Below are 18278 nucleotides of genomic sequence, written 5' to 3'. Positions count from 1 at the left end.
AGTGCCTACCGCAAAGCCCGCAATGCAAACGGCCGCTCGGGTGCTCCCCCCGCGACCTGCCGATTCTACAAAGAGCTGGATGTGATACTTGGGGTTAACCCCACCTCCACTCCGAGCACCACCATGGACACTTCAGAGCTGGGGTGGGGGTGGGGGAAGGAGGAGGAGGAAAATGGGAGTGAGGGTGGTGGGCCGGTGGAGACACCCCGGAATCCCTGGAGTCATGCAGCTAGGAGCTCTTCTCGAGCCAGGAGGAAGGTAGCCAGTGCAGTGGCCGGTACTTGGTGGAGGACAAACAAGAGCAGGTTCCCAGTAAGCGGGTTTTTTTCCGGGAAGGAATTTTTTCAGTGCGGGCTCTTTGGGAAAGGAGGGTTAGACATGCATGTCTAGATGCGGAATAGTGCATTGATGTGGTTTATCAAATCGCGGTAATCGGCCTCTGTAATCTCCTCTAATGTCTCATCCAGAACGCGTGCAATGCGCTTGCGCAGGTTTATCGGGAGAGCCACCGTGGTCCTTGTCCCAGCCAGGCTAACGTGTCTGCGCCACTGTTCCGCGAGCAGCAGGGGGACCATTGCTGCACACAGGCAAGCTGCATAAGGGCCAGGGCGGAAGCCGCATTGCAGTAGAAGACCCTCCCTTGCTTCCCAGGTCACCCTCAGCAGCGAGATATCGTCCAGGACGAACTCCTGTGGAAAATGTTGGGACAGTGTTCAGTGTAGGTGCCCCCTGAAGCTGTTGGCTCTCCCCAAGGCACAGAAACCCAGAGGATAGTGCAGCCCTGAAACAATCAGTCCCCCTTACTCCTCATTTTGAGGCTCCCGTGGGATACGTGTGCTCTGTTTCGGAAGGCAAAATTATGCTATTGTGTAGAAATTATGCCTGTGTGTTTTTTACTCCTTAAGTGCGGGGGAAATCATTACTCTGGTGTAAACAATGCTGCCTCTGTTAAATGTTGCATTTTGCCTATACAGCAGCATCAACCTTGAGATCTCAGCCGTCCCTCTTATCGCCTGCTCAGAGACTGCAAAGACTCAGGAAGAGACCGCAAAAAAGCAAAGAAGACATGCTGCAAGAAGTGATGCGGCAATCTATTAAAGAGAATGAGAAAGCACAGCACTGGAGGGAGAGAGCAGGATCCGCCAGGAAAACGCAGCGCTCCAGCGGCAAAGCACGGAGCACCGGCAGCAAAGCACGGATCGGCTCATAAGCATCCTGGAGCGCCAAGCAGACGCTATCCAGGAGCTCGTAGCCATGCAGAAAGAGGAGCAGTACCGCAAACCCCACCCCCCCCACAGCCCTTGTCCCAAAACTTTCCACTGTGCCCCACTGTCACCTCTAACCCACTTTCCCCAACTTCCGTGTTCTTCACGCCACCCGCTGCCTCCAACACCAGTATCTTCACCACCCAGCCCTGAAAACCACAACCCTTACCCTCTGCACTCAACCCCCATCACCATGCAGTATAGCTGTCCTGAAGTGCAGCACTCACTGCACAGCACACCAGACAGGACATACGCGAATCTGTGATTGTACCGTTCCCCACTCCACCCCCTTGTTTCTTTTCAATAAATGGATTTTTTGGCTTTGAAAACATTCTTTATTATTGCATAAAGTAAAAGACTCCTTAGCCCAGGAAATAAACAGGCACTGCAAGTCTGCTTAGCAAACGCTGATTCCTAAAGATTGGAACTACTGCACTTCACTCCTGTGCAGGGCACCAGATATCACTGCTGATTTTCAGCCTCAAATTGCTCCCTCAAGGCATCCCTAATCCTTGCAGTGCCGCGCTGGGCCCCTGTAATAGCCCTGCTCTCTGGCTGTGCAAATTCAGCCTCCAGGTGTTGAATCTCTGAGGTCCATGCCTGAGTGAAGCTTTCACCCTTCCCTTCACAAATATTATGGAGGGCACAGCACACGGGTATAACCGCGGGGATGCTGTTTTCAGCCAAGTCCAGCTTCCCATACAGAAATCGCCAGCGGCCCTTTAAACAGCCAAAGGTACACTCCACAGTTATTCGGCACCGGCTCAGCCTGTAGTTGAACCGTTCCTTGCTGCTGTCAAGGCTCCCTGTGTAGGGTCTCATGAGTCATGGCATTAACGGGTAAGCGGGATCTCCAAGGATCACCATGGGCATTTCGACTTCCCCTATCTTCCGTTCTGGGAAAAAAGTCCCGGCCTGCATCTTCCTGAACAGCCAAGTGTTCCGAAAGATGCATGCGTCATGCACCTTTCCGGGTCAGCCTGTGTTAATGTCAATGAAACGCCCACGGTGATCCACAAGCGCCTGGAGAACCATAGAAAAATACTCCTTCCGATTAACGTACTCGGATCCTAGGTGGGGTGGTGCCAGAATAGAATGTGCGTCCCATCTATCGCCCCTCCACAGTTAGGGAACCCCATTTGTGCAAAGCCATCCACTATTTCCTGCACGTTACCCAGAGTCACGGTTCTTCTGAGTAGGATGCGATTAATGGCCTTGCAAACTTGCATCAACATGATTCCAACGGTCGACTTTCCCACTCCAAACTGGTTTGCGACCGACCGGTAGCTGTCTGGAGTTGCCAGCTTCCAGATTGCAATAGCCACCCGCTTCTCCACTGGCAGGGAAGCTCTCAATCTCGTGTCCTTGCGGCGCAGGGTGGGGGCGAGCTTCTCACACAGTCCCATGAAAGTGGCTTTTCTCATCTGAAAGTTCTGCAGCCACTGCTCATCATCCAAGACTTCCATGACGATGTGATCCCACCACTCGGTGCTTGTTTCCCGAGCCCAAAAGCGGCGTTCCATGGTGCTGAGCATGTCCGTGAATGCCACAAGCAATTTCGTGTCGTATGCGTTACGTGGCTCGATAGCATCGTCTGATTCCTCACTCTCACTGTCACTTTGGATCTTAAGGAATAGTTCAACAGCCAAACGTGACGTGCTGGCGAGATAAGTCAGCATACGCCTCAGCAGTTCAGGCTCCATTTCCCGCAGACAGATCGCGCTGCACAGAAACCGTTGAAAGATGGTGCCAAAGGTGAACGGAAACAAAGGGATTTCTGGGATGCGAAGCGATGCATCACGGGGCGTTGGGACAGGACCCAGAATGCCCCGCACCCACGCCCCCTTCCCACAGCCCACAGCACCAGAATGGGAAGAGGTGCTCTGTGGGATAGCTGCCCATAATGCACCGCTCCCAATAGCGCTGCAATTGCCGCAAATGTGGCCATGACAGTGCGTTGGGCAGCTGTCAGTGTGGACAGACTGCAGCGCTTTCCCTACTCAGCTGCACAAAGTCAGGTTTAACTCACAGCGCTGTACATTTGGAAGTGTAGCCAAGGCCAAAATGTCTTGTGACCCTTAACCAAACTCTAGTGTCCCTTCGTGCAATCAGTGGAGAATATCTAAAGCCCTTTTCATAGCAGATTCTCGACAAATTAGCTTTCTTCAAGTTTGTCATACAATGAAGATTTTTATGAAGGCCATTAAGTCATATTGTATGGATTTTGCCTTAAATTGTGAAAGCGAAATGGATTGTAATAGTGTGATCTTTTTTTAAAAAGATCAGTCTCACAAGTCGACAACAAGTATTGATTCTACTGTAAGTTTCTGCAGTCTGAGGCACACACATGATAATATTCTATCAAAAGGAATGCTAACTTCTTGGTAATGATGCAGAATTTGAACAAAAGTTCCTCAGAGTAGGAAACTGCACAGAATATCTGTTCACAAATAATTAACGCATACTAGAGGAGTTGGGCATCCTAAACACTAAGATGAATCTCAGTTCTTCTCAATGCTACAGTTGATTGCACTTTGCAGTGCAGACAGCCATGTAAATTTATCATCTTCATCCTCTATAGAACAAATCCATTGGCGTTTTGGGCCTTGTAGAATAAATGCATTCTTGATATCTGTTAGTGTGTAAAAAAAAGAAAAAGGCTTTAGTGTATTAACGGCTCTTGACCAATAGGTTATCTAAGGAATAGGTGGTAGAGTTTCATAGAATCTTGCAAATATCTTTACTCTTAAATTCTGACTTCCAATGGTTTAAGGACATAATGAATAGCAAAAAAATACTTCTGCTTGTCTGATTTAAGAGTATGTGGGACTGGTCATATGGGAAGCCCATAGAATACAGCCCACAAAGTGAGGTAGATATCACAGGGGAGACACTGGACAGTGTTAAGTTATGTTTTTAGGCATGTTTGCTAAAAGTTTGAAATCTAAGTATATGCTGACCGTCAACCCTACCTTTTCCTAAACTGGTGTATAGACATAGCTCCAGTGACCTGCACGGGGCTCTCTGAGGGAGCTATGCTAACTTAATCTAGCTATGGATTCTGGTCTTCTCAGATTAAGATTTTTTTTTTAAATCTGCTGGTTGCTTAGGCTCTTGAGGATGGGGAAAAGCAGACAGAAGCTGCTAAGCATTTCACTATGGGTAGGGATTGGGAGGGGTATGGAGGGGCATTGCCTCCCCAAACTAGATACATCGCAGACGTGACGCATGGTGGTGGTGGGGGGGGCGTCAGATTTTTTCTCCCTTCTATTTGGCCCTGCTTCTTCCGTGCGGAGCAATGTTCGGGGGAAGGGGGGCGAGCAGTGACATTAGGCACTGTCCAGGTCCGTTTCCTCACATAGGCTGCGTAAGGGGAGGACAGCAGAGCTTCAGCTTGGGGCCATTTCAGTTTTACTAGCCCGTAAAATAAGAGACTTGCCTCAGAAACACAGGTGTCTAGACATTCTAATCAGCACCGGTAACACTGTAGCAAGTGAAGATAAGATCAGAGCTGCTTCCCAAGGGTCTGTGCAGTGTATAGCACTGACTGTGTCAAGCCCAGGTGAGTGACAAAGTGAACAAGGAAGGTTAAATGTGAGTGGAATGTGCTCAAGCAGCCGGGCAAAGGGGACGGGCTTTAGCCATGGATTTGTGTGTGTGCATTGCATGTTTAGGTATCTCTAAAACCAAGGAGACCTGATTCATAGTTACATGAAAGTGCTTGGTTCTGTTTGTTCAAGAATTTGTTTTTATGTTAATATTGATTTTTGTAAGTGGTAAACATACTGCAAATAAATTGAAACAAAAAATTAAGGGTGATTAAATAATTAACATAAACTGAGTGTGTGGTCCCCACCCCCAAATATAGAAGTCAAACTATGTCTCTGCATTTCACTAACATAATCCAGATTGTTTGAAGTATGCACTGCTGGTGTTAAATTGCTTTGTAGGCTATTGGATTTATGTTTTTGGCAGATGTAACCGTGCACGCCTGGTGCTGACGTTTATCTATGGGCACTCCAGGTATTTGCTTTATCAGGCTTGAGAAATCCCCTCTCATTTAAAAATAGACACAGGAAGCCGGGGGAGAGGTTTTCCTGATGCATACAACTCCTTACAACACTCATTAATGTTAATGAAAGGTAAGCGTGCATCAAGAGGATTCCCTGTATAGGGACTGATTAGCCCAGTTGCTTGTTTATGCGGAGTTCAAAATATTATTCCCCCCCACTTGTCTGGTAAACAACCCTTTCTTCATTGTTTCAAGTACAGCTGTAATTAATATAGGTGTTAAGTAAAAGCTGCTTTTGCTAAACAAAAGGTGAGAGGAATTGATTTGATTAAGAACGAATTCAGATATTTCATTATGGTTGAATGGGGAAAGGATCAAACTTGAATATTTTTTTCAGGTACTAGAGTAAAATTCAGCCAAAATGTCCGGATATCAGAAATAGTTATCGAATAGTGAAAGCTTTTAGATTGTGTAATGAGAGCAATCCACCTGCTGAGAGGGGAGCTCAAGGAAGAACAATGGAAGGGTTAGTTCTGAAGGGTGCCCTAATTAGTGCTGTGTGAATAACAGATGTTTTGGTTTGCTGGCAATTCTGAAAAATGTGTGGAAAAAGTAGTTTGGGGGTCAAACTAAAATCTGTTTTAAAAAGGGTCAGTGAATCGAAACCTAAAAAGATTGTTTTGGACCAAATGAGATGTTCTGCTTAAGCGGAAACAAAACATTAAAATTCTTGAATCTTTTTAATTTTTAAATAAAATGAAGTAAATTTTGAAAATCATTTTGAATAAAAAAATTAAAACATTTATTTCTGAAAATGTCAACAGAACACTTCAATTTTTTCAGATTTTTTTAGGCTTTGTCATCCAAAACAGTGCGGTAAAATTGACACAAATTCACAAAATGTTTTGGTGTCAATGAGTCTGTATTTTTTGCTGAAAAAGTTAGCATCGAAAAAACTTCCAGCTGTAGTCCTAATGGTGGGACTATCTCTGAAGTCTAAAGCCTCTGGAGCCTCAAGGAGGGAGGGAGAGAGAGAAGAAAAACACAGCTTCAGGGTGCATTCTGCAAACCCTGTTACTCATATTCTTCTGCCTGCTAAATTACAGAAAGACTTTAGGCAAGCTTGTGTTCTATTCTCTGTTCTATATCTCCTTTGCATTCAGGGTCCCATGAAAAGGCACGAGTCCCTACTGACTGCTGGAAAATACTGGTAATAGTAATTTGGAAGTTAAAGTAAGCAGGCCTGGGAGTTAAGCTGATTTACTGCCTTGCACTAGGACAGTGGCAGAATGCAAATATTGCTGTCTTCCATTGACATATGCTGGCTTTTGCTTCAGCTCTTGCCCTTCCGTGGGTGGATGATGATGATAGCCTCCGGCGTAAGTGAGGCCAGGGGTTTTAATAGTTTAAAACACATGTGCACACAGTGTTATCCATATGGGATATGAGGGGGGAGGGGGTAAGAAACCATGCAAGGATAGGTCTGCACTAGAGTTTTTAACTTAATTTCCAATTAACTGAAATTAGTCTGTTTGCACGTGGCAGTCGGGACACTTCACAAATGCTTGTTCCAGGATGCACACACTTTTGGTTTACCCTGCACTCCATGCTTGTGGCTCTTCCACACTAACATGTACAAACATGTTAGTTAACTCAAGTCATTTGGCAATCAAATGGAATTTAAAAAAATAAACAAAACTCCAGTGTAGACAGACCCTAAGCCAGAACTCTGTAATGATCAGAACTACTCAACATGGGTCTGAATAAGGGGTAATAATTACCTGAAGTGTAGTGTTAACTGAACTTGTGTATGGTGATTTAGTCCATCTATTTTTGGAAAACACTAAAGAACTGTAGGTTGGTACCTTACAGCCTTACACCTCATCCACATAAATACAAATGGCCCATCGTCATGCTTACATTACTTCTTATGTAGGTCAAATTCAACTACAATAAAACAAACTAACAGCAGATTATAGCCCACAGAATGGAACATTCTAAACCGACATTATTGATCACTGGAGGAATGTTATAAAACATACATTTTGAACATGGAATGTCTTCTACAACAAGCCTGTGAAGAGCTACTGATGCCAAGAACTGGTAAGTTGTTTTCGGAGTCCGTTCAAACGGCACATAAGAGATGCTACGGTTTGAAATAACAAGTGCATCGTTGAAGAGAAAAAGGCTAAGATCGCTGATGTGTTCATAGAGCCTGCCAAAAGGGAAAAACAATTACTTGTATGCTTTAAACGTCAAGACACGTGAAAATCTGTAAGAGGCTTCTGAGAATTGGTGTAGCTACATCGGAGTTATCCAGTACTTCTACAATATATTAATATCAGTATGTTTTCCCTGTCTTTTAAGTGAAAATAATTGTGAAGGGGCCAGTAACATAGGGAAGATGATCTGACCTTGGAAATGAAAGTGGTGATGATGGAATCTTTAAATTCTGTATTATATTAATTTACATTGCAAGTAAAATACATGTAGGGCTACAATTACAACTTTGGGTTCTGGTGATACCAAACACTCGCACTTCATTCTCATCACTGGTTATAAGAATCCCTTAAGCTGCAGCTAATAGAGTTGGGGGATACATAATGTTTTTGACAATCCACAGAGGCTTCAAATTTTCTAGTCTTGCTTCATTCAATTTTGGTTTTTAATTTAAGTTAATGACTTTCAGGTGAACTGAGAATCAAATTAGAACTTCCAGCATTTGGGAAGTGGCTGTTCCTTTATACCAAAGTTGTTTGGCTGCTTTGTACTGTTAACTGTAAAGAGTTGGAATTTGAGTTGTCCTTTGCCCTGTTTTCAATAGAATTGTGGCTTCACTACAACTAGTTTTCTCTTCTCATCAAGACTGAGACCTTCTACCTTCTATTCTTGGTACTGCCAGCCTGTTGCAGGTGTTCAAAACTTGTAAAATTTTAGATCTAATATCACCCGTCTCTTAATTTCAGGACACATTTTTGTGGCTCCTCAGTTCTGGAACTAAGCTATTTAAATTGTATTTTCCCCTCACCCATGCCAGGTTTTGAACTTTCCTTTAGATGTCTTCTGTTTACACTCTAGTTTTAAACATTGTAATTTAGAAGAATTACGAGCAGGAAAATTCTTCTGCCATTCATACGGTATTCAGCTCCAGTCATAGTTGCAATATTATTGCATATTCCTGTATGGTGAAGCAGAAGAAGCTTGTTTGTAGGAGGCAGGCTCTTACTAAAACACACATCTGAAATAGCAGCAAAAGATGCAGAAAATGACCAGCCAAGTGAATTGTTTTTTGTAGACTTTTCTCAGTTTTGCACCAGCATGAAAACTTCTTTAAATATGGAGCTGATTATTTTTTCTAACTTTTACAGATGATAGAGATGACAGGTTCTGGTTCCTCTGCTGGAAATCAAAAATTGAAGCTGGAAACATAGACACATCTAAGTAGTGGTATCATCACTCTGGTCAATTAATTTCTATCTCCACAGTTGAGACAAAAAAAGAACCTGTCGGAAGAGATGGGTGCTACCAGATACAGAAATTTGAAGGCAGTTTATTCTTTAATTACTTTGGCCTTCAGCCTTGTAGGCACACTACCTTGTGCTTGAACCTGATAATTATCCAACCTGAATATTATCTAATATTATGTTAATTTAATGCTGCCTTAGAGCTCACAAAAGGAAAACAAGAAGAATGCAATTTGCTACCCACCTCCCACAGGAAGTTGATGGAGGTGAGATATGACCACTTAATGCTAATGACTGATCTCTCGTCAGTGCTCCAGAGGAATATGTAATTCCACTTGATTCTTTCTATTCCAAAATTTCTTCAGGGCACAGTGGCAAGGACCTGGGACAACTTCTTTCCAACTCTAAATTAGCAACCAGTCACCTGTGAGATCTAGTTTTGTGTTTATCACTCCCCCCTTTGGTATTTTTTAATATGTTTGTTTACCTGAATGAAACACAGATTTCCTCAGAACAGCAGCTAAACTGGGTTACATCTTGTATTCTAATCAGGTACCTGTTGGCTTCTAATAAATTCTGTGAATTAAACATTACAGGATTAAAAGACATGGAAACCAAATTTTGGTTATAAAGTTTATCCTGATATGTTAATTACAAGATTAAGTCACAATAGACTGACAATGAAAGAATATGGGGTTATTTTTTGTTTGTTTTTATTAATTAGGCCTCCTTTTGTGGCCAGAATTTTGATTTGGGTAGTGCCTCTAAAATGGATTAATACTATCAGATATCTTTTGGTTATTTACCAGATACAGAAAAAAAAAATTCTGCAAATTGTGGCTTCTCCTGAAATGCATCTCAACTGAAGTAGACATTGACATGGCTGAGTGAGTCACCACTTGGCTTCCACTTTTTAGCACATTTAATTACGCAAATGTTGCAGGTAGGGCTGGCTGAAAATTTTCTGTCCACTAATTTTCAACAAAGTTTTTTTTCAGGTTTTTTTCATGATGTCTGCTTTCCACAGAAAATCTCAATTTTTCATCAAACGCCCAAAAACTGAAATATTTCAAGCCCAAAACCAAAATAATTTGGACATCCTGCTGTGGTGCCTCATGAAACTTGTACTTTGATTTCCTTATATCCCCATTCTCTTTTGTATGGGCTGTCCTCCACTGCAGCCTACATCTCCCATGGAGTACTACAGCTAGGGACTCCCATGATGTTACCCTCTCCTTATGCCCTGAGGGGAGACTGATGGGAGATATAGTCTGGCCAAGGAGCTTGGCCTATAAAGGAAATTCTTGCATGTAAATTTTCATTCTAGGATTCTCCATGTGCTCAGCCCCAGTTGGCGTGGAGATGGGGAATGTCCTACTGTAAAGTGACTGAGCACATCTTTGCTCTGAGCCTGGGCTACCCCTTAAGAAGAACTCCCCAGGATGATAACTTCCAGTGCTGAAAAATGCTACCTATACCAAAGTGTGAAAGTGCTGTTCAACTCAAACCATGTGCAGCAGAGCTTTTACATGAAAGTTAGGGATATCCTGGAGGAAACACCTCTTCCCTTTCAAAGTACTTAACAAGCAAGCAATAGGAAGAAAAAAAAATGGACATAATGCTGTTCTCCAAAGGGGGCATCTAGCTGTCTGGCGTGAAAGGTCCTAGAATGAAAATGCACAGGTAAGATGGAATTGTCCCTGTCTGTCCCCTCCATGTCAAACAGCCTTCACAGTGGCATGCAGAAAGCAGCAAGTTATCCCTCGGGAGGAGGAAGGATTCAATTTACCTGTATAGAATTGAAAAGGAGCTTAAGGATTATTAGTGCACCGCATTCAATAACACCAAACACTGAGAGCCTGGGTGAGGGGGTTGACTCTGCAGTGCTTGATAAAGATGGAAGATCTTGTAGGAGCTTAACAGACCTCCCCATTTGATGTGTGACCTCACTTGCCCACAAAATTGCAGCTCTTTTCAGAAAATGCATAGTAACTAGAGGAATTGTAGCTGAGGCTTGTATGCCTCTGCCATATACACCTTTGTTCCTCTAAGTTCTGTTCACAACTAACTTATGCACTTCTACTTAGGATGCTTGGATTCAACCGGGAGGGCAACAATATCACTCCCAATTATCTGAGGAAGACTGTGGTGACGTTGGGAATGGAGGCCTGCTTAGTTCACACAACTACCGTGTTTGATAGAACATGGAACTGAAGTTTCATTGAGAATATGCAAGTCTCTGAAACCCTTTTGGAGAAGGAGGTGGTGAGTAGGCAAGAGCCTTTCAGTGAAAAGAGAGGCCTGGCAACTGTGATTGAACAGTAGTTTTATTCAAACTTGTAGCACACAGATCAAGATCAGTACAGGAATCTGCATGTTGCCAGAGGACTGATAAGAGCGGCGGTTCTCCTGAATCTTATGTAACGATGAGGCAACGTTCTCCTGGGTTTCTTATAGTGCAATATGCTTCTAGTCTCTGACCTATGTTTCCAAAAATTATTGGCCTAGCGCCCTGTGTGTGAGCCTTCTTGTAAAAACATTAGAATGTGCTATGCTTCAGCTGACTTTGCCCTGATTTGTGTCTTCTAACACCAACATCTAATCCTCATTAACACATAGATATTTTGTGATTTTTTTTTTCTTCAATATTCTAGGAGGGTGATTATCACCTTAGAATGAGTGATACTAGTTGCAGCCTCTCAGGTTCGCAGCTGATGGGTTAGGCAGCAATGGATATTGGGTCACGATAGGTCCTCATTACACTACGTTTTGTGTTTTTGAAGTTTAAGGAGGTTCCAGTTGCATCTAAATCAGGTCTGAGAGCCAAGACCTGAGGTTAATTAGAAGGTGATTACAATCACTGTGGTCTGTTCCTTTACAATTTTCTTTACCATCTGTACTCAGTGGTTGGGAGCGGAGGAGGCATACAGGCCTTTTAGCCCTCTTGGTGACCAGACTCCAATTCCTCATGTACCACCTCTTGTTTTTTCCAACTGGACTTGAGGAACCTATTTTCTTTCAAGGGGCTTTCAACCCGGTCTGTGATGCACATAATGTGCATTCCCTTGATTTTAAGTGTCTTGATGAGCTGGTCAGCCATGACTTTCCTTTTTGCGTGCAGAATCCTGAGGAATAGAGTGAGAGCTTCTGCCCAGGACATGAACAAGGTTGCTTCTCAAAGCAGTGCTGAAGGTTTTCTGCCTTCTTATCAGTTTTATATACACACCATGTTTCTGAAGAATCATCTGTGGGAAGTGGACCATCAAGCTCATTCTTCCATAACATGAGACAGGTTATACTACTCCATGTCTCCTCCTTTGGCCACACCTCCCCAACTCATGTAGAAGTCCAGATATGTTTCCCCCTATATGGAGTCTATCTGTATCTGGACCTGACATCAACTAACAGATCTAGAACTGGATCTGGATCAAGATCTTTATATACTAATTTGCTTCCAGCCAACAATTGCAACAAAGAAAGAATTGTGCTGGGTATTCATGAGACCAGTTAGTTCAGTAGTTGAGTCAGAAACTTTATTAGCTCTGATTTGCCAAGCACCCCTCCTATTTTCTCCTGTCTCTCTTCTGAAATAAAGATTGTCTTGGATGATAGCTTAGATATTAGAGTTTTGCGATGGCTGTAATTGGCCTTTCCACTTGTTCACACAGACATGTTGAGTGATGGCTGCTGGGCCTTGTATAACCTGATGAGGTCATTGGACCAGAGTATACATGGAGAGGGATGATACGGCATTTGTGAATACCTCTGGAGAAGTTACAAGTCCAAAAAGGAAGTACTCTGTATTTATCTTCTTATGGACTTGAGGCCTTAAGTGGACTGCATGCCATTGTTGCTCTTTGTACTACAAAGAATCTTGTACCCATACCAAACCGTTTCTGTGGCACTGGTTCTATCATTCCAATGTATATGGACTATTATGTACTTAATTTTCTGATGCTGCAAGGGGTCTTGTTGATAAGGTTGGTTTATTTTAATTTACTATGGGGAAAGGATAAATTTATGCCGGGACAGTGAATGATTTTTAATGCATATCCTTCCCTGATTATCTTAAGCACCCATTTTCTGAGGTGGTCCACTCCCAGATGAGGGACTACTCTGAAGTGCAGCTCTAGGGTGGATGGGGTATATGCCCAGACTTGGGAAACCCCCAAAATTAGAAGCTCTTGGGGTTAGATTGTTTTGCAGAGAACCTCCTAGCCTTGGTCTTCCAACTCTTAGGAAAGATAGCAATGGTCTAATCTGTAATCTCTACACTGGAACCTGGAGAAGCAGCAGTTTCAAAGGGAACACCTGCTGGGATAAGGTGGTATCCTGGTTAGAGGCAGTTACTCCTCTGTCCCCTTCCTGGTGTCTCTGAATCCATTCCCTCAGGTGTCAGGCCTCGTGCCTTTACCTACCCGGGAGTGGAATTCCACACTTCTCCTGTTCTTAGGCTGGCCCCGGGGCTACTATATTCTGTGAATCCACTGTTCTTACCCAGCAGGTTCAACTGGGTTCAGCACCTGCAGTTCTTCCTTTTGGCAGTATATGACCAGTGGTATATAGTGACCACTCCTCCCCTCCCCTTTAAAACCAAAGTATTGTTTGTAGTAAGGGTAGAAACAAGAGGATTTTAAAACTGCCTACAGCAGGGATCGGAAACCTTTGACCCGTGGCCCGCCAGGGTAAGCACGGCGGGCCAGGCCAGTTTGTTTACCTGCAGCATCTGCAGGTTCGGCTGATCGAGGCTCCCACTGGCTACGGTTCGCCGCTCCAGGCCAATGGGGGCTGCGGGAAGCGGCGCGGGCCGAGAGACATGCCAGTCTCTCATGGCCAGTGGGAGCCGCAATCGGCCGAACCTGCGGATGCGGCAGGTAAACAAACCGGCCTGGCCCACCAGGGTGGTTACCCTGGCAGGCCGCATGCCAAAGGTTGCCGATCCCTGGTCTACAGTCATGTCTCTTAAAGGCTTTTTTTTATATATAGTAATCTGGGCGGGTCTAACTTTTTGAGACGCATTAGTCATGTTTTCCCCCAAACTCCTCCCTCTCTTGAGTCTTTCATTTTAAACCTGCCACAGTTCTTTTGATCTTCTGGTTTCCAGGCTTTACCTGTCCTAGCATTGTCTCTTAACAACTATGGAGTGTTTGCTGAGAAATGGCTTATCTTGAGTCGTCATTCTTCCCTTCCTGCTTTTTACTTTACAGACACTATTAAACTAAACAAATATATTCATACAATAAACACCCCACTAACCAGGTCAATATACTATATTTATAAATCATTACAGAGCAGTTCCAATTCCCTCACAGGTACTTTGAAGATTGAGCCTAGACCTCCCCAAGAAAAGACTGCAGCCAATACTCTCAGGGCTGAGACTGCTGTATCTACATTCAGTAGAAGTGATTATCTTATTCTCTTGTCTGTGGGTTTGGCTGTCTGAGAAAATTCCCTCAGCCGGTATGACTATGCCTTTTACTAAGGAGGCCACAGCAGGCTGAACCTCAGGCAAAGTAATGAAGTCTGTAAATACAAGTAGGTCTTGATAAGGAATTTCCAATCCACCTTAATCATACCCTCATAAACCAGATGAGGAAGAATTACGCAGCCCTCCCTCAACTTGCAAGGTTTTTTTTTTTGTTGGTGGCGGTGGTACTGCTTCATTTTCTAAAAACACCAAGACCCATGAAGTCAGAGCGCCCTTTGTACTCAATTCTGGGAAGGTTAATTGACTGAGGTTTCTTGCTTAAAGCCCCAGTTTGAGATTTCTTCTCTTTAGAGGATCTAGAAGGGAGACTCTTTCATGAGAGGTTTTAAAAGTTTGTGCTGTCCCTTTAAAAGCTGATTGTGAGCACTGTCCTTCACCACTCCCTGGCCCAAACCTCTCAGAAAAGTGGGGAGAGGTCTTGCCCTCTGTATCCTTATAAGACCCCTTCCCAGTTTTCTCAGGAGGTTGGGCCAGGGAGTGGTAAAGGACAGTCTGCATGCCTCCCTGAGGAGAACAGTATCCGCTTTGACCTCTTGTTCGGATCACTGAAGGCTTGATGGAGAGAGGAGGTATGCCCATCTCCCAGGGCAGGGGATCTGAATCACTTCACCCATATTCCCTGCAGTTGGGTTCGGGCTGAGGGGGGACTAACTGCATAGAATGATGAGTGAGGCAGAGCCATTGGAGACAAATGACTCATTGATATCAGGTCACAGGAGCATAGCAACTAAGGCCTTATAGGTACAACAGCTTGTGGGAAGGGAGGATGCTTTGCAGCCATCTCAGCGTGGACCTTTGTATTTTGCCAGCTGAGAGCAGGAATTTATTCCTCCAACTTTGCCTTCCCTGGGACTCAAGAGATTCCACTGGACCTTTTCTGCTTGTTCTTCAAGCTGTGGGGAATAGGGCTCCTATGCCTAGGAGAGATGCAGGGAGGCTTTGAAAAACCACTCCTTAGTTCTGTCACTGATTCTGGCCTGATCTCCATATAGGGAGCTTCCATTCATCCTGCTCAACTGTCTTGGCCTGGACCTCACCCCTATGTCAGCTGGGAGCTGGGTTTTGCTGCAGCCTGCTGTCTGTCCCCCCTTCTGAGGGTGGAGGGGGAGGAAAGGTGCAATTCTTGAAACGCTCCTTACAAGCCCCAATCTCTTTAATTTTGCAGTTTGTGGAGGAGAAAAACATTTAAAGCCAATGAAGAAACAGACACTTAGTTAAAAACTGTTTAGAAATCCTGTAAAAGCGGCGCTCCAAGGGGAGTCTTGGAGCCTGCCGTGGACACTGCTTGGAGAGACTGAATTCTGGGGCGTTCTTCCCGAGGAATGGTCCTAAGCCCTGCCTCAGAGCAAAGGTCTGCCTTAGTTTCCAACCAGAGAGGGCCACGAAAAGCCTCTGAAAATGTCATATTTGTAAAACTCATTTGCAAATAGATTATGCATGTGGAATTATATATACACCTCAGATAAAATTAGACCCCCATTGAAGTAAAGTAAATAGAATTTTGGCATTGCCTAATAATGGAAGGACTACCTAAATCTGAACTCACAGCGGAGTAGGTGCTGTTGTAAATCAGAGCTGAAATTAAATGCATTTAAGTGTTCGAAAGGAAAATGAAGTACTTACAGGACATCCCTGGATGATTCTTTGTGCATTTAGCATTTGCTCATCTTTGCTCATGTTCAATTTTAGCTAGAAAATAAACTAAAATTAGACCACAAATAACTTCACAAAGGTTGGGAAAGGAGGAGATTGTGTTCTATGTAAGGGTCTTATCTAAATCTCTCAGAAGTCAATGGAAAAACTCCGACTGACTTCAATGGGTTTTATATGAGACCCTAATTTATTCGTGGGCAATTCTAGATGGTACAGTGATATTTGAGTTAGACAGCAATTTGATTAAACTAAATTTACCTCCATGACTTTTGAAAATAACTTGTGTAAAATCTCTAAGGAAAAATAAAGAGTTTGACAAAATCCTCATGATTGAACTCATGTGTTGTGTGTGTAGAGAGGTGTTTTGTTGGGTTTTTTTTGGGCACTTTCTTACAGAATAAATCTACCAGCTGGTGGGTGTTTTCTCATGCCTGATGAACCAGCTTAGCTTCTATTTCCATAGAAAATAGAGGATGAGGAGGAGTAAGGCTGTTGGTGTAGTTGTTAGTATGGGCCATCCACCAGGAAGAACAGTTGCAGTGCGTAGCACCCTAATCCCTATCACGTTCCAGCAGCACCTAACCATCTGAGAAAACCCCTCTTGTGTGTGGTATTCAACTGGGGACTCTGCCCATTTTATACTCCCTTTACACTGCTGTGCGAAGAACCACTGGATATAATTGGGACTTTGAAAATGTCTTGGCTTCTACCAACTCCCTCAGAAAGGGCTATAAAGAAACTTGGGTCATGAGGAGAGAATAGAGTTCACAGGACTGCCCTATGCCTCCTCCTGGCTTTGGGACTGGAGAGGGAAGCAGCTCTTCCCAGCAAAGGTACCTGAGATGGAAGGCAACTCATGGCCTAATTCTCTCCTAAATCTCCTGGCTCCTTGTGGATGCCTCCTAAGACAAGGCAAGAATACCACACTGAAAGGAGAGAACAGAGACAACTGTGGTGACAAACCTGATGTATGTATTCCTTGTATTGTTTCATCATCTTGATTGCGGCAGTCAAATCTTCACGGTCAGCGTGTTCTGAAGGAGTGTGCAGTCTCAGAGCATAAAGAAGATTAAGATACTCTTCAAACCTTTTAGAAGGGCAGAGCAGCAGCTCCTGTAGGCTATATTTCACATAGATATAATCCATTCGTTAGCTAGGAACCTAAGTAATTCAGTGATACATGTACTGTAGGTTATACAGTGTGACTTCTGATGCTTATGTACTGAGAGGGTCTTGGATCAAGTAGCAGCATGAAGCAATGTGCCAAACACGCACACATGGTGAGTCTGTCTACTAGTTTGAGAAGTCTGCTAATCAGTTAAATTTTTTCAAGTGTCTGGCTCTCAACTGCAAGAAATAACACAGCAATTAACAACATTCCACGATGACACTGATTCAAAGCCAGAGTCCTTTTAATTAAAAATCTGACCAATCTGGTCTGACAAACTTCTTCATAGTTTATGATCACGTCCTTATGCTTTGGTAGAGAACCCATGTGGAAGGTAAGAGGAAAGTATAGAGCCTGGAAAATGTCATGAATACTGGATCCATTTAGTCCAAGAAGAATTACAACTGTACAAATGTGCTATGGGCCAACTCATAATCTCCTATGACTTGTGTATGTATTTGCTCTAAGACTTCATTTAAATACTATTTTGTTTATACTGCTTTTAAAATTGAGTTGGGAGGGAAGCGGGTTGGGATACTCACAGTGGACCTAATCCAAAGCCCAGAATTCTGATTTTATGCTATGTCACAGTGTGAATACCACAGACCTTACCTCATCATGTTAGTAACGACAGTCTTATCATGTCTTTTCAGGAAGGCACGGAATAAAGGAATGGTCTCTCTGCACTGTGAAAGGTAGAGGTTTGATCATCAATATAACCTGATTATTGGAGACCAGCCTACTGGAGATTTTTTTTTCTTCCTACTGTCATTAAAATTATTTTTATAAAGATTTTTTTACATTCCCAACTGTAACAGAATTTAGTACAAATGTATCCTTTAAAGGGATATGTGATCCATCAAGAAGAGTAAATCAAAACTTTTAACATACCTCTCCCCAAAAAATATTTTGGGGGGGGGGGGAAAGAAGAGGTCTTTTGGTAGTCTATCAACCCTCCAGAACAGTAACTGCAACAGTATTGAAATCCCTGTTCTCAGGCTGGGTGACCACCTAAACCTTAGAGAGAAAGTGAGTATAAATCTGCCTCGCTTGGCAGGAAGAAATGAGGATCGTGAACTTGATGAGCATGGCTCTCCAAGCCGAAGTTCTCCAACTTGCAAAAATTGATTAAGCAAGGGAACAGTGAGACACGTATTCTGGCATCTATGCTCAAGCAAACCTTGTTCCCTGGGTTTTATCACCAAGGCTAGAGTTGGGGGTTAAATGG

The 18278-nt window shown here is 43.6% G+C and overlaps 2 protein-coding genes across 11 annotated transcripts in view; one reads left to right on the top strand and one right to left on the bottom strand.

Annotated features, from left to right (window-relative positions):
- Positions 1-1594, top strand: part of REPS1 (RALBP1 associated Eps domain containing 1) — a 112141-nt gene extending 110547 nt beyond the window's left edge. For 2 of the 4 annotated variants that reach the window (XR_010600100.1, XM_065590290.1), the window contains one exon: positions 975-1113. Coding sequence is in view for 2 of the 4 variants with exons in the window: in XM_065590280.1 (XP_065446352.1) it covers positions 975-989 (15 nt within the window). In the remaining 2 variants the exon portion in view is untranslated. Of the gene's footprint in view, positions 1-974 lie in introns of all 4 variants that reach the window. The other 2 variants (XM_065590280.1, XM_065590278.1) reach the window with 1 other exon arrangement.
- ECT2L (epithelial cell transforming 2 like) overlaps positions 1578-18278 on the bottom strand; it is a 49217-nt gene continuing 32516 nt past the window's right edge. For 3 of the 7 annotated variants that reach the window (XM_005280364.5, XM_008177020.4, XM_008177025.4), the window contains 6 exons: positions 17663-17736; positions 16846-17002; positions 15853-15918; positions 9229-9317; positions 7320-7492; positions 1578-3897 (listed from right to left, as the gene is read on the bottom strand). In XM_005280364.5, coding sequence (XP_005280421.2) covers positions 3767-3897; positions 7320-7492; positions 9229-9317; positions 15853-15918; positions 16846-17002; positions 17663-17736 — 690 coding nt within the window. In that variant the 3' untranslated portion in view covers positions 1578-3766. Of the gene's footprint in view, positions 3898-7319; positions 7493-9228; positions 9318-15852; positions 15919-16845; positions 17003-17662; positions 17737-18278 lie in introns of those variants that run through there. The other 4 variants (XM_042848197.2, XM_065590269.1, XM_008177016.4 and 1 more) reach the window with 3 other exon arrangements.

The sequence above is a fragment of the Chrysemys picta genome, chromosome 3 (genome assembly GCF_011386835.1).
Source record: "Chrysemys picta bellii isolate R12L10 chromosome 3, ASM1138683v2, whole genome shotgun sequence".
Taxonomy (NCBI): Eukaryota; Metazoa; Chordata; order Testudines; family Emydidae; genus Chrysemys; species Chrysemys picta.
Note: the sequence above shows the minus strand (reverse complement) of the source record. Positions and strands in the feature narration are given on the sequence as shown.